This window comes from Petromyzon marinus, unplaced genomic scaffold (genome assembly GCF_048934315.1).
Source record: "Petromyzon marinus isolate PM22_M1 ecotype Great Lakes invasive population unplaced genomic scaffold, UKy_Petmar_22M1.pri1.0 PM_G_Scaffold_98, whole genome shotgun sequence".
Taxonomy (NCBI): domain Eukaryota; kingdom Metazoa; phylum Chordata; class Hyperoartia; order Petromyzontiformes; family Petromyzontidae; genus Petromyzon; species Petromyzon marinus.
In genome coordinates, this window is record NW_027423055.1 from 191819 (window position 1) to 213684 (window position 21866).

General features: G+C 52.2%; 1 protein-coding gene across 1 annotated transcript in view; it reads right to left on the bottom strand.

Annotated features, from left to right (window-relative positions):
• Nucleotides 1-320: 320 nt before the first annotated feature.
• The window catches only part of LOC116957683 (activin receptor type-2B-like), a 33841-nt gene continuing 12295 nt past the window's right edge, over nt 321-21866 (bottom strand). Inside the window, exons 4-11 of the mRNA XM_076063277.1 lie at nt 18159-18316; nt 14511-14645; nt 13398-13544; nt 7615-7748; nt 7267-7378; nt 7005-7143; nt 3840-3970; nt 321-1992 (exon numbers count right to left, since the gene is read on the bottom strand). Coding sequence (XP_075919392.1) covers nt 1345-1992; nt 3840-3970; nt 7005-7143; nt 7267-7378; nt 7615-7748; nt 13398-13544; nt 14511-14645; nt 18159-18316 — 1604 coding nt within the window. The 3' untranslated portion in view covers nt 321-1344. The remainder of the gene's footprint in view (nt 1993-3839; nt 3971-7004; nt 7144-7266; nt 7379-7614; nt 7749-13397; nt 13545-14510; nt 14646-18158; nt 18317-21866) is intronic.

The window sequence follows — 21866 nt, forward strand, 5'->3', positions numbered from 1 at the left end:
TGTAAGCTGGACTTAGCTATAGAACTGCAGGAATATATTTATTTATTAAAATAATAAATTTATACTGAAACACTGAACATAAATTGTACAGTCATTTTGGTGTCACCTCCTCTGATGGTGTCACCCTGTGCGGTCCGCACCCCCCGCACCCCCCTAGTGACGCCACTGCACTACACTCCTATGCACTACCCTATACACTAACCCATACACAACCCCTGTTGTGGGTGTGTGATCTTGCTGATCCTAAACGGGCTACGATTTGCTAATGCGTCATAGTCATTGGGAGCGTAATGGGGCGGAAGCTTTACAAACGACAAACATTTGAGAGTGATGCCAGTCTTTATTAACACCGGAGGAATCTGAAGAGCTGTAAAGCTCTTGGTGTGTCACAGATGTCCAGTAGGGGGCACGGTGTCAGAACGTTACAACAAAAACAACACAAGACACAAACACGCTAGGACTTTAACAGTATAGGAAAGGTTGATGGTCACTCATCCAGCTGTGGATTGACCAGTGAGGCCTAGTGGAGTCTGTTCAGTCAGGCCTAGTAAAGACCCAAACACCTCTATTATGGCTAGTAAAGCCTGTTTAGTAAGGCCTAGTGAAGCCTGTCCAGTCAGGTGTAGTAAAGCCTGTCCAGTCAGGCCTAGTGAAGCCTGTCCAGTCAGGCCAAGTGAAGCCTGTCCAGTCAGGCCTAGTGAAAAAGCCTGTCCAGTCAGGCCAAGTGAAGCCTGTCCAGTCAGACCTAGTGAAAAAGCCTGTCCAGTCAGGCCTAGTGAAGCCTGTCCAGTCAGGCCTAGTATAAAAGCCTGCCCAGTCAGGCCTAGTGAAGCCTGTCCAGTCAGGCCTAGTGAAAAGCCTGTCCAGTCAGGCCTAGTGAAGCCTGTCCAGTCAGGCCTAGTGAAAAGCCTGTCCAGTCAGGCCTAGTGAAGCCTGTCCAACCAGGCCTAGCAAAGCCTGTCCAGTCAGGCCTAGTGAAGCCTGTCCAGTCAGGCCTAGTGAAGCCTGTCCAGTCAGGCCAAGTGAAGCCTGTCCAGTCAGGCCTAGTGAAAAAGCCTGTCCAGTCAGGCCTAGTGAAGTCTGTCCAGTCAGGCCTAGTGAAGCCTGTCCAGTCAGGCCTAGTGAAAAGCCTGTCCAGTCAGGCCTAGCAAAGCCTGTCCAGTCAGGCCTAGTGAAAACAGCCTGTCCAGTTAGGCGTAGTAAAGCCTGTCCAGTCAGGCCTAGTGAAGCCTGTCCAGTCAGGCCTAGTGAAAAGCCTGTCCAGTCAGGCCTAGCAAAGCTGATGGTCATTCGTCCAACTCATGGGGTACCCCCCCCACCCCTACCCACCGCGCCCGCCCCGGCCTAGAGGCTCGACTCCTCGATGGGGGCGACAAGGAGGAGGAGTGAAGGGGGTGTCGGGGTGGAGAGACGGACAACGACGCCGGGGTCGGAGCAGAAGGGCCTGGCGGTGCCGGTGGTGGGTGGAGGGGCGGTGACGGTGGCGGTGGTGGTGGTGGGTGGAGGGGCGGTGACGGTGGCGGTGGTGGTGGGTGGAGGGGTGGTGACGATAGTGGTGGTGGTGGCGGTGGGTGGAGGGGCGGTGACGGTGGCGGTGGTGGGTGGAGGGGCAGTGGTGGTGGTGGGTGGAGGGGCGGTGACAATAGTGGTGGTGGTGGCGGTGGGTGGAGGGGCGGTGACGGTGGTGACGGTGGCGGTGGGTGGAGGGGCAGTGACGATAGTGGTGGTGGGTGGAGGGGCGGTGACGGTGGTGGTGGTGGTGGTGGGTGGAGGGGCAGTGACGATAGTGGTGGTGGTGGTGGGTGGAGGGGCGGTGATGATAGTGGTGGTGGTGGTGGGTGGAGCGGCGGCTGTGGTGCCACCGCTGCCACCAGGCAGCCCCGGGTCAGTCCGCAGCTGCGCCAGACGCTCCTCCACGCAGTGCGCCGAGAGGCGAGCCTCCGCGTCCTTGTCCCAGCACTCCTCCATGGTGACACACAGCTGGGACAGTCCCTGGGAGTCACGCACCAACATCGTCACCACCACCGCTACCACCACCACCACCAAGCCACCACCACCACCAAGCCACCACCACCACCAAGCCACCACCACCACCAAGCCACCACCACCAAGCCACCACCACTGCCACCACCACCACCACTGCCACCACCACCACCAAGCCACCACCACCAAGCCACCACCACTGCCACCACCACCGCTACCACCACCACGCCACCACCGCCGATAGCGAAAGATCAAAATCAATCACCGATTGACAGACCGGGAGAGACGATGGTAAATGTGACATCAGTCGTGGTCAATCCACTGCTGGATGAGTGACCATCATCAGAGGTTAAAACGCAACTCCAAATACAGCAGCAGACATCGTCAGGGTCTGGATCGAACCCACGGCCTCCTGTAGACCAGGTGAGGTAGTCAACATCTCATAGCCACCGCTGCACCCTAGGAACATTGACCAGGAGGTGCGACAGAGGAGGCTAAGAGAGAAGGGAGACGACATAGAGGGAGGGAGGAGGGGAGGGAAAGAGTGAGTGAGCGAGTGACTCAGTGAGTGAGTGGGTGAGCGAGCGAGTGACTGAGTGAGTGAGGAAGTGAGTGAGCGAGTGAGTGACTGAGTGACTGAGTGAGTGAGCGAGTGAGTAAGCAAGTGAGTGACTGAGTGAGCGAGTGAGTGACTAGTGAGTGAGTGACTGAGTGAGTGAACGAGTGAGTAGGAGGGTGAGTGAGTGAGTGACTGAGTGAGTGAGTGGGTGAGTGAGTGACTGAGTGAGTGAGTGAGTAAGCAAGTGAGTGACTCAGTGAGTGAGTGGGTGAGCGAGCGAGTGACTGAGTGAGTGAGGAAGTGAGTGAGCGAGTGAGTGACTGAGTGACTGAGTGAGTGAGCGAGTGAGTAAGCAAGTGAGTGACTGAGTGAGCGAGTGAGTGACTAGTGAGTGAGTGACTGAGTGAGTGAACGAGTGAGTAGGAGGGTGAGTGAGTGACTGAGTGAGTGGGTGAGTGAGTGACTGAGTGAGTGAGTGAGTAAGCAAGTGAGTGACTGAGTGAGTGAGTGGGTGAGTGAGGGAGTGAGTGGGTGAGGGAGTGAATGAGTGAGCCAGTCAGTGAGTGAGTGACTGAGTAAGAGAGTGAGTGAGGGAGTGAATGACAGAGTAAGTGAGTATTGTGAGCGAGTTAGTGAGCGATTTAGTGAGTGAGTGAGTGAGCGAGTTAGTGAGTGAGTGAGCGAGTTAGTGAGTGAGTGAGCCAGTCAGTGAATGAGTGAGTGAGGGAGTGTGTGAGTGAGCCAGTGAGTGAGTAGGAGAGAGAGTGAGGGAGTGAATGAGAGAGTGAGTGAGTGACTGAGTGAGTGGGTGAGTGAGTGACTGAGTGAGCGAGTTAGTGAGTGAGTGAGGGAGTGTGTGAGTGAGCCAGTGAGTGAGTGACTGAGTGAGTGGGTGAGTGAGTGAGTGACTGAGTGAGTGAGCGAGTGAGTGAGCGAGTGAGTGAATGACTGAGTGGGTGAGTGAGTGAGGGAGTGACTGAGTAACTGAGTGAGTGAGTGAGCGAGTAGGTGAGTAAGCAGGTGAGTGAGTGAGCTAGTGAGTGAGTGAGAGACTGAGTGAGTGAGAGAGTGACTGAGTGAGTGACTGAGTGAGTGAGCTAGTGAGTGAGTGAGTGACTGAGTGATTGAGTGACTGAGTGACTGAGTGAGTGACTGACTGAGTGACTGAGTGACTGAGTGATTGAGTGACTGAGTGACTGAGTGAGTGAGTGACTGAGTGACTGAGTGAGTGACTGAGTGAGTGAGCTAGTGAGTGAGTGAGTGAGAGACTGAGTGAGTGACTGAGTGAGATGTCGACCGGGTGCTTGAGCCAGGGCTCCTGGATCGCTGGGCGGCCATTGCCGTGCACCACGATGTGCTGGAGCTCATCCAGCGTGGGGCACTCACCCACCTCGTCCTCAAAGGGAGCGCGGTGCTCACCCAGCACGCCTGGCACAACACACACAGACACACACACAGACACACACACAAACACAACACACACAGACACACAACACAGACACAAAAAACAAAGACAAAGATCCCCCATATAGCCTTAACAGACTGTAGGGGCAAGTGCTGTTAGCGAGCACCTATGAAGGCCGGAACGGTACACGAGGGGGTGGGTGGCCAGCACCACGCCCGACCGCCTTTGTCTCCCTAGTGGCAATGTTTACATACCGCACCAGGTACTCATTTGAGGCTGAGTCGACCTAGGGGAGGCCCGGGACCGGTTCAGATAATCGTCACTGGTGTTGGCCGTGAGCAGGAATCGAACCCGGGTCGCCAGGTTCATAGCGCAGCGCGCTAACCGCTACACTACCGCTCCCCACAACACAGACACAACACACAGACACACACACACAGACACACACACACAGACACACACAGACACACACACAGACAACAACAACCGCCATTCGCCACTAAGTGGCGGTGACGTCACCACGACGCTTGTGCCAGGCCATGTGCACCTTGAGGCCACGTGAAGTATCGAATGCCCGCCAGCAGGAGGTCACGGGGCAGACCCAGGTGCCACGGGTCGACTGACTGAGATGACTGAGATGACTGGCTGATGCACCACCTGTGCCCCCTACTGTGCCAACCTGCTGTGCTTTAGCCACCCGGCGCTCCGCTCGTTGTTGTGAGCGTCGCTCCTCCGCCCTCCGTTGTTGTTGGAGGGCGACTACCTCCAACTGCCGAGTAGTGTCCTTCACGAGCCTCCTCCACAGAGGCCGATCTTGACACCGCTGGTACCAGTCATCGGCAAGTCCACTCAGCTCCACGTACTCCTGTACCACATCACTCCATCTCTTCTGTAGCCCATGCCGCGCCCGTTTAGCCCCCTTGATCCGGCCGAACAAAAACTGTTTCGGCATGTGGTGGCTGGGCATGCGGGCTACATGGCCCAGCCAACGCAGCCTTGCCTGCCGTAGGAGCTCACCGATGGGACTTTGTCCAGATCTTTCGAGGATTTGTGAGCTCCTCACACAATCCAGCCTGGTTAAACCCAGGATGGATCGTAGGCAGGCCACCCTAAAAGTTTATAACCGGGGGGTCCACGTTTCGCAAGCGTAGAGAAGGGAGGGAATGACCGTGGCCGAGAAGACCTGGAGATGCGGAGTGAGAGACCAGGTAGCTCCATACAGCGTTACGCAACCGATGAAAAGATATTGCCGCTCGACTGATTCGGAGTGAGACCTCTGCTGTTAAACCGGAGCCGGTCATGAGCACACTGCCCAGGTTTGAGAAACTCTCCACTCTCTCCACAACTGCCCCGTCACCAATTGGGAGTTGTGGGGGTGGATTGACCGATGGTACAAAATACCCAGGCAGGTGCTTAGTTTTGGTGGGGCTGATGGTAAGGTCCTACCTCTTAGTGGCAAGCTCCAGGTTCAGCAGCAGCGCCTCCAACTCCTCCTCTGAGTGAGCAACTATCACCAGATCGTCGGCATACGTAACATTGTTGAGCAATAGGGAGCCATCCCTTGACCGCACCCGGGCATCGATCAGCCTCCCATTATATCTGTACCCGATGGAAATTCCACCGGTACAGCTATTGAAGGGCTCATGAACTACGTGGTCAAAATAGATGTTAAATTATGTGGGAGCCAGAGGACATCCCTGTCGCACCCCAAGGTGTACAGCGAATGGCTCCGACTCCCAGCCACGTAGTTTTACCCGGGCCCGCTCATCATCATGAAGGTCCTTAATGATTGTGAGCAGAGGGTCAGGTACTCCAAAAGCACGAAGAACAACCCAGAGCCCAGGCCTACTGATGGTATCATAGGCCTTGACCAGGTCAATAAAGCAGAGATGTAGGTCTTGTTGGAATTCCCTACACCTCTGCTGTAGCAGACAGACGTAAAATATGGCATCAGTGCAGGACCGCCCTTTCCTGAAACCGCATTGGGGCTCCGCAAGCCTCTCCTCAGCGTGCCTGGCAAGGCGATGTCGAATAATCCTTGCCAGGACCTTTCCCGGCACACTGAGGAGTGAGATGCCCCTGTAGTTGTTCCAGTCTGTGTGGTCCGCCTTCTTAAAGAGGGGGACCACCAGAGCATCCTTCCAATCCTGCGGAACCCATCCAGTGGTCCAGACTGTTGTTATGATGTCATGTAGGGCAGTTTGTGCACAAACGCCACCCTCCCTCAGCATTTCGCTTGGGAGATCATCTCTGCCCGGTTCCTTTCCTGGTCTCAGACTCTGGATCGCCTTCAGTACTTCCGCAACAGATGGCACCTCAGCCAGCCACTCACAGGGGGTGACTTCTTCCTCCAATATTTGAGGCACCGCAGCCTCGCCAGGGTCATCCCCACTTTGTCCCATGTTCTTTTCCTGGGTGAGGGATTTCCCCTCCCCTAGGACCTCACAGAAATGCTCAACAAATCTGCAAACCTGTTCCTGGGGGTCAGAGATTGGATCACCGTTCTTTCCCTTAATGATGGTATTACACACACACACAGACACACAGAAACACACACACACAAAGACACACGCACAGACACACGCACAGACACACACACAGACACACGCACACACCACACACACACAGACACACGCACACACCACACACACACAGACACACGCACAGACACACACACACAGACACACACAGAAACACACACACACAGACCCACACACAGACACACGCACAGACACACGCACAGACACATACACACACAGACACAGAAAAAGATACACACACACACCACACACACAGACACACGCACAGACCCACACACAGACACACGCACAGACACACGCACAGACACACGCACAGACACACGCACAGACCGACACACAGACACACGCACAGACCCACACACAGACACACGCACAGACACACCCACACATAGATCCCCCCCACACACATCACGTGGTGTCGGCACCGTGGTATCGGGGTGGGCGGGGTCGGCCAGCATCACGCCCCGGCGGCCTTTGTCTCCCCCGGGGCCACGCTGCCTCCGCCACCGCCACTCACCGCCACCGGCCGTGCAGCGTGTGGCGATCTCCCACAGAACCAGCCCCAGGGCGTAGACGTCGATGCGAAGGAAGGCGTCGCGCCGCAAGCAGACGGCGCCCTCCAGCAGCTCGGGGGCCATGTAGCAGAGAGTGCCGACCTGCAGGGCGCGACGCTCGGGTTTCACGTTCGGCGCGACGCTCTCCGGTCTCTTGGCGGGTAACGAACGGCGGCGGCGTCCGACGCTCGGCGTCTCCGACGAGCAAGCGGCGACGGCGTTTACCCGCGGGATGTCGCCGAGCGGGCGGCCCGGCTGGAGTTTGAGCGCCAGGCCGAAGTCGGCGATGACGGCCGACAGATCGCTCCTCAGCAGCACGTTGTTGCTCTTCAAGTCGCTGTGGGTAGAGATGGACGGGGGGGGGGGGGTGGGGGTATTGGGGTGATATAATAACAAAAAGAGTTTCAAGATTAGATTAGTTTTTAGTTTTCTCTCATCGCGTTCGAGCGGTCGAAGGGTCAGAGAGAGCAGCGTGAGCAGCAAGCGGAGTCTGAACCCAAGGTTGGCAGGGCCCCCCCCCCCCACCCACTCCGCCACCCACGGTGATCCGTGGGTGGCCTGCTACTGACATACCGATGGGCGATGGCCGGCTTGCCTCCATGAACGTGGTGGTGCAGATGGGCGAGGCCGCATGCCAACGTCTCGCCAATGTGGCACAGCTCGGCCCACGACAACGTGGAGCACTTGAGGTGATCGGACAGGGAGCCCTGGGGTGATGAGAGGGGAGCAGCAGCAGTGGTGGTGGTAGTGGTGGTGATAGTAGTGGTAATGGTGGTGGCAGTGGTGGTAGTGGTGATGGCAGTGGTAGTGGTGGTGGCAGTGGTGGTAGTGGTGATGGTGGTGATGGTGGTGATAGTGGTGGTGGTGGTGATAGTAGTGGTAGTGGTGATAGTAGTGGTAGTGGTGGCGGCAGTAGTGGTGATAGTGGTGATGGCGGTGATAGTGGTGGTGGTGGTAGTGGTGGTGGTAGTAGTGGTGGTGGTAGTGGTGGTGGTGGTGATAGTAGTGGTTGTAGTGGTGATAGTAGTGGTAATGGTGGTAGTGGTGATGGTGGTGGTAGTAGTGGTAGTAGTGGTGGTGATGGTGGTGGTAGTGGTGGTGGTAGTAGTAGTAGTGGTTATAGTAGTGGTGGTAGTAGTGGTAGTGGTTATAGTAGTGGTGGTTGCAGTGGTAGTAGTAGTGTAAGTCTTTGGATGAGTAGTCTATGGGTCTCTATGTGAGTAGTCTATGAGTCTCTGTGTGTTGCTCTTTTCCTCGCACTTTCTGTTTATAGGTGGCGTTGTATCGCCACTTTGGAAGGGTCTAGCCAGAGATCAATCGATCTAATTTTTGGTCCGCGTTTTGGGCAACTGAGAAAATGGGAGACGTCTTCTGGCGTTGCTTGGCACAAAGGGCAGCAGCAGTTTGGGACGTTTGGGTCGATTCGATGTTGGTATTCGGCTAGCACGGAGCAGCAGTCACCTGAACGGAGTCGAGCCGGTCTTGTGCGAGTTGCCCGGGTCTGGGGATTATTCATCGTCTGCTATGGGTGGGGGCCAACCCCCTAGCACGACATTGGGGGCTTGTAGGCGTTCAGGCGGTGCACGGTGGTGGCGGTGCACAAGTGGTTCTACATTGATTTGGTGGTGCTATTTGGTGGAAGAGCGTTTAAAATTTATTGCACGTTGGTGGAGCTGAAGTAAAGGAAGGTGGATTTCATTTCCCTAGCAGGTGCAGGGGGGGGCTCTGAGTAGCTTTGTGCAAGGATGCGTTGTCGAGTGGCATGATGCCGGATATTGATCGGTGAGAAGCTTGCAGTGTTCTTGAATCGGAAGAACTTTGGTTTCTTGGTGGAGATGGTCAATGGGCGCCACGAGGTGGCATCCTGTAGCTAGGCGAAGTGCCTGGTTTTTTGAGGTTTGGAGCTTTTGGTAACCTGTAGAGGAGTGGTTTGGGCACCAAATGGGACTGGCGTAATTGATGATGGGACGTCCAATGGCTTTGTGGGTTAGGAGTAAAGTCTCCTTTTGTTGACCCCAAGATGTGCCGGCTAAGGCTCGTAAGATGTTATTTCGTTTGTTAACCTTTGCATGGACGTTTCTGCCGTGTTGAGCGAAGCTAAACATAGTGTCAAAGGTTACACCTAGAATTTTGGGGGTTTTTGCTAGTGGGAGGCGTTGGTTGTAGCAACCCGCCGGGGTGGTGTGATTGGTGGTGGTTGCGATGATGCTTATGAAAATATTTTCAGAGTTATGTGCGGATGTGTGGATATGGTTGATGTTGTCGGCGAATAATGCTTCTGATTCTGAAGTAAAAAGTGGCCAGTTGGTTTTTTTAAAAGTTGTAATACAAGCGATGTTCAGGAGTTTGTGAAGGCTTGGCGGCATTGAGGGTCAACACAATTGGTAGGTAGAAGGATCCAAGGGCCCTAAAGACTTACCAGCCGATTGACGACAGGAGGTTTCCTGATGCTATTGAGATATCTGGTGAGGATGAAGGGCCAGATAATGGAACTCTGGTTTGATTTTCACCGAGTACCCCATAGGGAGAGCCGTTCAAGATATTTTACCCTTTTATCTGGCAACAAACCTGACACATTTTTGACAAGGAGTCACGTTTGCTTTGACCACAATACCTGCGGTCAGAATGCAAACAAAAAACACAGAACTCTGATAATGTATTGGCACTGTACTTGAAATTGATTGGTCCACACCCGAGACAGTTTTCCTTAGAGCCCTCGTCTAACATGGGTGTTGGACCGCAGGTATTGTGGTCAATGCAAACATGACTCCTTGTAAAAAAAAGGTGTCAGTTTGTTGCCAGATATAAGGGTAAAAACCAATTATCATATTTTGCTACTGGCAAAGGAGGTTCCAATGGTGTAAATTGAGTCGTTGTTTGGTAAAAGTCGATTTATCTTGAACTGATAGTTACGAGGGCAAGAACTGGTCGGTTGGGGTGTAGACGTTGATCACAGTGAGTGGGCCGAGATGGGATTTGATACGGACGCTTAAGACTTCTGTGGTGATATCGGAAGGAGGCATTGGGATTTTAATTTCTTCAAATTGAATGCTGTTATGGTCGGTCTCGACGGAGGAAAGTGAAATTTTGAAATTTGGGCGGTCTCTGGGAATCAATCCGCCATCTTCAAGCCTGGGTCCTCGGTCTCCGGTCTTCGCGCGCGTGGACCAGGCAGCGTGTTCGCTGTCCTGGTCCGACTCAGTAATTATCCCGTCCAGCGTGTAGATCAGGGGTCGGGAACCTTTTTGACTAAGAGAGCCATGAAAGCAAAAAATTTGGAAATTTATTTCAGTGAGAGCCACATAATATATTTTAAAAGTGAATTCAACTAAATGTCAGTATAATAAGCCTCTGAATTTATTCTTTTAAATAATGTTGTTATAACACTCACCATTAATGCGACTTCTGGTGCTGCATGGATTTGCTGATGTCTTTGTAGTCGGGTTGGTACTTGGTGAGGTTAAGCTTCATGCAAGCGTTGAGGCTTTCATCCGTTAAACGTGATCGTAGGTTGGACTTGATGTTTTTAAGATGTGAGAATGACTGCTCACATGCATACGTAGATCCAAACATGGTCAATACAGCAATACTCACACGCTGCAGTGTGTGGTATGTGACAGGAAGCGCGTTCCAAGTTTTGAGAATCAGCTGGTCTTCGGGTTGGAGTTTTTTCATTTCTGTCCACATGTGCTTGCTCGCCAACTCCGCTTTCTGTCGTGTGATTCTTTCCAAATCTTCATTCAGTGACTTGAACTTATTCACCCACATGTCTGAGGCCTTCAGGTCAGCCACTTCTGCTTCAAAATCTCTGACGGAGACACCAGGGATGTAATTCAGGTCGGCTGTGTTCAGTGAACACTCGTTTGGATGGGTGATGAACTTAAAAAGACGAGTGTGCTCACGAAATTCTCCAAAGCGTGCTTTGAAGGACTGTAGGAGACTGGATGTGCAGCCAGCTAGCTGGTGGAGATCAAGGTTTTGAATGGGCTCACTTGCTGTGCATGCATCTTTAAATTGGCTCAGTTTTTCAAAATGTAGTAAACGACCTGTTTCAAGATCCGTGATGAAAAGCTCCAGCTTGTTTTCAAAAGCAAATACAGCTTGTTGAAGGGATAACACTGTATTTCCAATGCCTTGCATTTTCACGTTGAGCTGGTTCAGATGTTCAGTCAGATCTACGAGATAGTAAAACTTGAGGAGCCACTCGGTGTCGGCTAGCTCAGGATGCCCGACGCCTTTCATTTCAAGGAAAGTCCGGATTTCGTTCAGGCAAGCCGCAAAACGGCTAAGCACCTTCCCTCTTGACAACCAACGCACATTGCTGTGCAAAAGCAGACCAGGATAGTTATTTACAACTTCATCCAGCAGTGTTTTAAACTGGCGATCATTTAAGGCTCGGGCAACAATAAAGTTGATCACACGAATGACCAGCGACATCACTTCGCCAAACTGCCTGTCACACATCTGAGCACAAAGTGCCTCCTGGTGTATAATGCAATGGAAACTTAGGATGGGTCTATTTTCATGTTCACGGAGAAGCGCCACAAATCCTTTGTTTTTCCCCACCATACACGGAGAACCATCAGTACACACTGAGAGAAGTTTATCCATAGGTAGACTTTTTTCTTGAGCAAACTCCATGAAAGACTTGAATAAATCCTCACCTCTTGTGGACCCTTTTAATGGCAGAACAGCAAGACTTTCTTCGCGCAGTGTGTCACCAACAGCATATCTTGCAATCACGCTGAACTGCGACAAATGGCTCACGTCTGTTGACTCATCCAAAGCCAGAGAAAAGAACGGCGCTGCATTTATGTCCTTCACTTGCGTTTCCTCCACTTTGTTTGCCATCACGATGGTACGATCATGAACAGTTCTTGCCGACAGAGGCATGTCTTGTATCCGTTTGATTATCTTGTCTTTGTTCGGAAGATCATCAAAAAGTTCATTGGCTACATCCAGCATGAACGTTTTAGCATACTCGCCATCTGTGAATGGTTTTCCGTTCCTCACTATTGCTAAAGAACCAGCAAAGCTAGCCGAATTATAGTCACCTTGCCGGGTCCATACGCGGAGTTGCTGCTGGCTAGCTTGCACCCTGCTCAGAAGCTCTTGGCACGCTTTCTTTCTGCTGTCTCCCGCAGGGTATTTTGATGCAAAGGTAGCGTGGCGCGTGTCGAAGTGCCGCTTTACATTCGACCGTTTCAACGATGTAATTTTGTCATTGCAAATTAGACACACCGCAGAACCCGCTCTCTCCACAAAGGCGAATTCTTCGGTCCATTCGTCCTGAAATGTACGATACTCGTCGTCTTTTTTTCTTTTCGCCATCTTCTTCGTCGAAGGGTTAGCTTTGAACTAATGACCGAGCAGATGCAGTCTCAGACTGATTCAAAAGGGGGCGTTTACCTGTTTTACCCAGCAACGGCAAACGTAGGCCAGTATCATCCAATTAAAATAATGGACAATTGCTCCTGCAGCCCTGAACAGGACATGCGCAGTGAAAAATCGATGGATGGATTAAAACAAGTGAGAATATTTTGTTTTATCTGCGAGCCATATGCAATCATCAAAAGAGCCACATCTGGCTCGCGAGCCATAGGTTCTCGACCCCTGGTGTAGATAGTCAGCCGTGGTGGTCACCACCCTAAGTATATATTCAGCCATGGTGGTCACCACCCTAAGTATATAGTCATCTGTGGTGATCACCATCCTAAGTATATAGTCAGCTGTGGTGGTCACCATCCTAAGTATATAGTCAGCTGTGGTGGTCACCATCCTAAGTATATAGTCATCTGTGGTGATCACCATCCTAAGTATATAGTCATCTGTGGTGATCACCATCCTAAGTATATAGTCATCTGTGGTGGTCACCATCCTAAGTATATAGTCATCTGTGGTGATCACCACCCTAAGTATATAGTCATCTGTGGTGGTCACCATCCTAAGTATATAGTCATCCGTGGTGGTCACCACCCTAAGTATATAGTCATATGTGGTGGTCACCATCCTAAGTATATAGTCATCTGTGGTGGTCACCATCCTAAGTATATAGTCAGCTGTGGTGGTCACCATCCTAAGTATATAGTCAGCTGTGGTGGTCACCACCCTAAGTATATAGTCAGCTGTGGTGGTCACCATCCTAAGTATATAGTCATCTGTGGTGGTCACCATCCTAAGTCATTATCCTGTGAATGTTAACCTGTGGTAATAAACATGTTGCCTCCAAGATCAAGTGTGCACCTCGGTTAAACGCACTACATGTGTGTTTTTGTGCGTGTGTGTTTGTGTGAGTAGTCTATGAGTCTCTACGTGAGTAGTCTATGAGTCTCTGCATGGTGAGTGAGTCTATGAACCCGCTCGTGGAAGGCGGTGATGATCCACAGCTCGGCTTCGGCGTTCCCTTCCCGCCTCTCCGCGCCGATGAACTCCAGCAGGTTGCGGTGACTCAGGCCGGGCGTGCCGAAAATATCCACCTCGTTCTGCCACAGCCGTTGGTTCTGCTGAGCGTCTCGGACGAAGACAATGCCGATGACGACGGCGGGGAGAAGAGGAGGAGGGAGCAAACGCGTGAAGTTACCCAGTCCGAGGTCACGTCCAGAGGCGCAGAAGTCTCGCGGGGGGAAGCAGAAATGCACGCGGAGACGTGGGGTGACACACGTGGCGAGATCCGCAGACACACGCAGACACACGGGAGACACGCGGAGAAATGGAGACATATGGAGACGCATGGAAACACACGCAGACACACGCAGTGCGTTTCTGTGGGTCTCTGGGTTTCTGTGAATCTCTGAGTATGGGTCTCTGTGGGTCTCTATGGGTCACTGTGGGTCTCTAAGGGTCGTCTCTGTGGGTTGCTGTGAGTCTCTATGGGTCTCTATGGGTCACTGTGGGTTTCTGTGGGTTGCTGTGGGTCTCTGTGGGTTGCTGTGGGTCTCTATGGGTCTCGATGGGTCTCTGTTGGTTGCTGTTAAGTCTCTATGAGTATGGGTCTCTGTGGGTGTTTATGGGTCTCTCTGAGTATGGGTCTCTATGGGTCCACTGTGGGTCTCTGTGGGTCTCTGTGGGTTGCTGTGAGTCTCTATGGGTCTCTATGGGTCACTGTGGGTCTCTGTGGGTTGCTGTGGGTCTCTGTGGGTCGCTGTGGGTCTCTCTGAGTATGGGTCTCTTTGGGTCTCTATGGGTCACTGTAGGTCTCTGTGGGTTGCTGTGGGTCTCTGTGGGTTGCTGTGGGTCGCTGTGGGTCTCTCTGAGTATGGGTCTCTATGGGTCTCTATGGGTCATTGTAGGTCTCTATGGGTCACTGTGGGTTTCTGTGGGTTGCTGTGGGTCTCTGTGGGTCCCTGTGGGTCTCTCTGAGTGTGGGTCTCTTTGGGTCTCTATGGGTCACTGTAGGTCTCTGTGGGCCTCCGCCAGTCTGTAGAAACACGTGTCGTGTAGGGTCTGTGTGTGTGTGTGTGGGGTCTCACCACGGGCTGGACAATCTTCACCGCAACGATTTCAGACAGGAGCTGAGCGCGCCAGACGCAGCCGAAGCGACCGCCGCCCCTAAACTCCAGCAGGCGCACCGGCCGCAGCAGCAGCGCCGTCAGGCTCACCGCCTCCTGTTGGCGAAGTGGACCGTCAGCCACCCTTGCTGCCGTTAACGGCAGAGACCCCCCGTCGCGTAGCCTCGACAGACCGGCAGGGCAAGTGACTACACTATACACTACTATACACTACACTTTACACTACATTATACACTACACTATACACTACACTATACACTACACCATTCACTACACTACTATACACTACACTACTATACACTACACCATACACTACTATACACTACACTATGCACTACACTATACACTACACCATACACTACACCATACACTACACTATACACAAGATATACAACACTATACACTACCATACTATACACTGCACTATACACTCAAGTTTACACGATACACTGCACTATATTCCAGACTACACTATACACTACACTATCCACCACTTCACTATACACCACTACACTATACACTACTATGCACTACACTGTCCACTACACAACTATACGCTACACTATACACTATTATACACTACACTATTATACACTACACTATACACTACTATACATGACACTCTGCACTACACTATATACTAGTAATGAATTGGCCACGTCTTGTTTACGTGACACTAACCTTACTGATTGGCCGTGTCGGGTGGTGGTTGTTTTAACGAAACAACGTTTTTATTTGACTCAAAACAATTCTCTTTTCTGGAGGGGGAGTTGCCCAGCACCATGCCCGGCCGCCGTTGTCACCCCGATGGCAATGCTCACACATCGCACCGGGTACTCATTTCAGGCTTAGTCGATCTAGGGGAGGCCCAGGACCGGTTCAGATAATCCACGCGGTGTTGGCCGTGAGCGGGAATCGAACTCGGGTCGCCAGGTTCATAGCGCAGCGCGCTAACCACTACACTGCCGCTCCCCACAGACACACACACACACAGACACAACAACAACCGCCATTCGCCACTAAGTGGCGGTGACATCACCACGATGCTTGTGCCAGGTTATGTGCACCTTGAGGCCACTAGAAGTGTCGAACGCCCGCTGGCAGGAGGTCACGGGGCAGACCCAGCAGGTGCCACGGGTCGACTGACTGAGATGACTGAGATGACTGGCTGATGCACCACCTGTGCCCCTTACTGTGCCAACCTGCTGTGCCTTAGCCACACAGCGCTCCGCTCATTGTTGTGAGCGTCACTCCTCCGCCCTCCGTTGTTGTTGGAGGGCGACTGCCTCCAACTGCCCAGCAGCGTCCTTCACGAGCCTCCTCCACAGAGGCCGATCTTGACACCGCTGGTACCAGTCATCGGCAAATCCACTCAGCTCCACATCCTCTTGTACCACATCACTCCATCTCTTCTCTAGCCCGTGCCGCGCCCATTTATCCCTCTCGATCCGGCTGAACAAAAGCTGTTTAGGCATGCAGTGGCTGGGCATTCGGGCTACATGGCACAGCCAACGCAGCCTTGCCTGCCGTAGGAGCTCACCGATGGGACTTTGTCCAAATCTTTCAAGGATTTGTGAGCTCCTCACACAATCCAGCCTGGTTAAACCCAGGATGGATCGTAGGAAGGCCAGCCAAAATGTTTCTAACTGGCGAAGATGTTCCATTTGGGGGGGTCACGTTTCTAAAGCGTAGAGAAGGGAGGGAATGACTGTGGATTGGGAGATCATCTCTGCCCGGTGCCTTTCCTGGTCTCAGACTCTGGATCACTTTTAGTACTTCCTCAACAGATGGCACCTCAGCCAACCACTCACAAGGGGTGACTTCTTAAAATATTTGGGGCACCGCAGCCTCTGCAGGCTCATCCCCATGTCGAGGGATTTCCCTTCCCCCAGGACTTCACAGAAATGCTCAGCAAATCTGCAAACCTGTTCGTGGGGGTCGGAGATTGGATCCCCGTTTTTCCCCCTAATGATGGTAATAGGTATGGCGCTGCAGGTTACTTTTTTGATGGAGTTAAATAGGGATTTGTGATCGCGGGCCATTGAGGCAGACTCCATCTCCACAGCAACCCGCGACCACCACCCATCCTTTTAGCGCCTCACGGCTCTCCGAACCTCTGAGCGAAGGCTACGGTAAGCCTCCTCATTCTCTGACGTGGGATGCTGTAGACAATTCGAGTGGGCCTGTCGCTTTATCTCAACTATCCTGAACACCTCCTCTGTCAGCCAGGGTTTCTGGGAGGTCTGGACCGCAGTCACAATCCTAAACCTCACCCATGTACCCTAGACATCTGGAGGAGTGGGGGACGATGCTAACCCCAGCCGCAAGTGATGATTAAATTCTTGCTTGCAACTTTCATCAGCTAGCTGAGACCAGGCCACCTTAGGTTGGAATGGGGTCCTGGGTGTATACCCACCACCCGAGTGGAAGAATGGCAGGCGCATCTTACAGATGACAAGTCGATGGTCAGAGGGCAGATCAGCTCCACGGTAGGTCCTGGTGTCAAGGACATGGACCCACATCCGCTGATCCGTCACTATGTAGTCCAGCAGATGTTCTTGCTTGGACCCGGCATGCGTCCATGATGTTGTGTGGATGCGCCGATGCCTGAACAGCGTGTTGGTAATTTAAAGCCCATGGGCTGCACAAAAATCTAGCAGCCTCCTACCGTTGTTATTGAGCTGATCTGGCCCATGCTTTCCAATCACTCCAGACCAGGTGCCAGCATCATGACCAACTCGGGCATTAAAGTGACCCAACAAGATGACTCTATCCCGAGGGGCCACTTTAGCCAGCACCTATGACAGGAGGTCATAGAAGGCATCTGACTCATCGACCTTGCCAGCATCCCTCCACGGATGTTCGTCTTCGGTGGGGGCATAAGTAACCCTGACCACCACTCCTCGCCTCCGGTTGATGGGAAGGCGAGCCCAAAGTAGCCTGGGGCTTACAGCTTCCCACAAATCACCGCCACGCTCCCACGCCCCCTTCATTCTTTTGTTCAGAAGAAGAGCCACTCCCTGTTGTTTAGTAGTCTCCTCCCCGAGTAGAGGACTGTCCACTCCTCATAGTGGCAGGAGCCATAGCTGGTCCACCGGACCTCCTGATTGGCACAGAGATCCAGACGGTACCGGCCCAGCTCCCGACAGAGGAGTGGCAGCCTCTCCTCCGCAGTGAGCGTTCGAACATTCCACGTGGCCATCCGTAGTGGCTTTTTGTTGTTTATGGAGGAGCCCCGAGGGTAAAGAATCAATCTCCTGGCTCCGCCAAATGGGGTTTGGCCAGGAGACGTCAAAGACGCCTGTCCCCCCGGGGCCTCCGGCACAAGCTTATTCATTAGATATTTTAGACATGGTTTAGTGGTAATTTATTGAAGGTGGAGGGGTTACCAGCCCCTCGCACCCGTCCAGAGCCCCCATTTAGCTGCTGTGGTGGCCACAGACGCAATGAGGGGAAAGGCCAATCGGAATTGGCCCTCCCCCCACGGCACTGCCCATGACGTTGCCCGTCCGGCACCACGAGGAGGGAGGGGGTTGTTCTGCCAGACACAGACACACACACACAGACACACACACAGACACACAGACGCACACATAGTACCACCACCACCTGCGGAGGCGTTGTGGCGTGCGTCAGCTTGCGGCATCGCCGGTACATCCACACGGAGAGCAGCAGCAGCAGCAGGAGCAGCAGCAGCGTCGTGACGGCCAGCAGGGCCACCGGCGTGGGCACCGGCCTGGCCACCGGCGTAGGCTGCTGAGTGCCCTCTGCAACAGGAGGCTCAGCTGTGAAGCCACTCACAGGGGCTGCTCCCATAGACTGCAATGTTAAAGGCTGCCATAGACTTCAATGTTAAATCCTCCCATATACTTAAATGTTAAAGGCTGCCATAGACTTCAATGTTAAAGTCTCCCATAGACTTCAATGTTAAAGTTTCCCATTAACTTCAATGTTAAAGGCTCCCATAGACTTCAATGTTAAAGGCTCCCATAGACTTCAATGTTAAAGGCTCCCATAGACTTCAATGTTAAAGGCTCCAATAGACTCCATTGTTAAAGGCTCCCATCGAATTTGAAGCTTTCGTGACTGCAGGAATCCATACTCTTTGGTTCTTTCGGCAAAGTCACGTAGGTATAAAATAAAATAAATCACGACGTCATCAGCTACCATTCCTGGATGTTTTGATCGAGAAGAGACCTGATGGCTTGTTGGGACATTCGGTCTACAGGAAAGCCACCCACACGGATGCCTATCTAAAGCCTGACTCCCACCACCATCCAGCCCAGAAGAATTCCCTCGTCAAAACACTACACCATAGGGCCCGTTGCATCTCCGACCAGCACCACCTAGCCAGTGAGTTGGAGCACGTACACCAAGCCCTCAGGATGAATGGATACTCGGACCGTACATCTGCAAAGCTGTCTCCCCAGCCATGCGGAGACAACCTTCTGAGGATCCAACCAAGACCATCACTTTACTGTACATAGCAGGGGTTACCAAATAGATTTCCAAAATCTTAAACAAGCACAAGATCCAGGTTCATTTCAACACAGTACACAAAATCAGTGATTTAATCCCATCTGAAAGGGATGTGATTCCTGACATGCAATACCCTGGTGTCTACAAACTGAGTTATGGTTGAGGCAACAGTGACATTGGGGAAACGAAACGACATGTCTCGGACTGTGTTCGTGAACACAAGGTAGATCTGAAACACGGTAGGACTAATACCTCTGCCGTTGCCGATCATTGTTTTAACGCTGTGGGTTCACACGAAATTGATTTTTCCAAGACGGAGGTACTCTGCAAACCTACCGGCTACCTTCAGAGATTTGTTCATGAAGCCATCCAGATACATAAACACAGACACAACTCCAACCAAGAAGATGGGTACACACTGAGCAATCATTGGAAGGACGTTATTAACCAGGTACAGTCTTAACTGACTGTGATGTTTCCATCCTACCTGCCTATGTCAGCTGTTATTTCCGACTCTCTGTGTGTATCTCTCTATGCATCTCTCTTAGATATCTCATGCTCACATGTCCTTTTGATTGCACTCTCATGCTCACATGTCCTTTAGATTGCACTCTCATGCTCACGTGTCCTTTGCATTGCACTATCATGCCTTTGGATTGCACTAACATACTCACATGCCCTTTGGATTGCACCCGTTGGGTTTGCACGCATGTCTTTGGATTGCACCACTCTTCGATTTTACAATAACATCACGCTAATCTCTCACATTAACATCGCCACTTCCATGCCCTCGTCGAGGAGGCCACTCTCCTATCTTAAATTTCGATTTAAAGCTTTTGTGACTGCAAGGGTTCATCTTCTTTGGTTCTTTCGGTAAAGTCACGTAGAATGAGAATAAAATAATAAATTAATAAAATAACACAATAAAATTCTCACGACGTTTCGGCCACAACACAAGTGGCCTTCTTCAGGTGAAAGGAACAGACCTGTCGAGACGACAGAGCTTCAATGAACGTTGTTAAGATTCGTAGCGTCTTTTAAGCTGGTTTACAGAAGTGAGGCACCTTGACCCTTTCAAACCTTGACAAAGGTGCCTCACAATTTAAGGCCACACAAGCAATTGTTTACTTTGAGGCTAAAGCAACCTATTAGTTAATTATTCCTTAACACTGCTTTTTGTTTGCCTCCACGAGTGTGCAAGGACTCTAAGTTATATTTATTTAACGATGAGTGAATGTATTTAATAAACACATTTTTCTAAAAAGTAGATTTGTTTGCAAAATACATTAATTTATTTAACACGCAAATTTATAATTAGATATCACTATCAAATTATTTTTTCATTTACTGCTTCATAATTTATTCAATAAAAATAGTTTATTGAATAAATATATCTCTTTCCTTTCTTTTTTCCTTTCATTATTTTCTTAAACGAGGATTCTTTATTCATCCTCAGTTTACATTCTCTCAAGGGGAGCTCTGTACAGAAGCGCAGCACCACAGTCAGGTAGAAATTGAAGGCAGCAGGAATAAAATGGCCACCTACGCAAAGGTCGCAGCTGCCAATCTGCCTGGAGTCACGAGGCCCCCCACTAGGGCCTCTCCTCCAAAGCGAACCCCCCCAAGCGCGCAGCGACCACTGCCGCTGCGCGAGAACGGCATCCGCTGCTACACCTCGAGCTCCGTCACGATCGAGGCGTACGTCGAGGCCCTGGCCGCCATCGTCCCGCCAGCCACCATCACCCACGCCTCGAAGGTCAGCGGGAAAGCCGTCTTCTTCCTGACGACGAAAAAGGTGGCAGATGCGGCCGTCGAGAAGGGGATGACCGTGGGGGGACTCCACGTCCAGCTGGAACCCATCGCTTCGGTGGCGGCGCGAATAGTCGTTTGGAACGTGCCGCCCTACATCCCCGACAAGGCCGTGTTGGAACACGTGTCCAAGCTGGGCACCATCGTGGTGCCAGTACGTGCCCTGGCACTGGGGTGCAGAAATCCTGCTCTCAATCACATTTTATCTTTCAAGAGGCAGGTGCACGTCCTGCTGACTACCGGACAGCAGGAAGAGGGCTCGTTTGTCATTGTCAATGCAGGCATTGCCCATAGACTGTTTTATGCCAAAGATTGCATCAGATGCAATCTTTGCAAAGAAGAGGGGCACTTACGAAGGGATTGCCCTAAACCAACGACGGCGAGGGTCGGAGAAAAGAGCGGGGAGGAGGGAGGCAGAGCAAGGGGGGCAAAGCAGCAAGAGCCCCTATTGCAACAAGCCCCCCAACAGCCCACACCGGGCCCGCGAGCCACGAATCCTCCTACACCTGAAGTCGTGGCCCCAACTTCGCCGCCTCAAGGAACAAATCGCAAGAGGAAGAATACAGAAGGACCCGGATCTCAAGGGTCAAATTCAGAGGAGGAACCCCTCCCAGACCTCGAACAGGAAGAAGCGGTGAAACCCCCCACACCAGGGGAGGAAGCAGAACAGCTGCCAGACGCCGAAGACGCGGTTTTTGCCTTCCCGGATGCCACGCCGAGTGACGCGTGGGCGGCGAGGAAGAAACCCGCCAAGAGGAAGAAGCAGCGTGCGTCTGGGGAAGGGTTTCTACAGCAGGAGACCGTCGACGATGAAGGCGACATCACCACGGAAATCGACCCGCCTACTGTTGTCATAGAGACTCACTCCCCACCAGCTATACAGGAAGTCCTTGACCAAGAGGTAGAAGTTGGCAGAGAGACACTCACCAAGGGCAAGGACGAAATGGATGGGAATGAGGAGGAAGGTCCCCGTCCCACTGCTGATCCAAAACCAGCGGAAGAGACACCGGGCCATCCACCCGAAGAGCC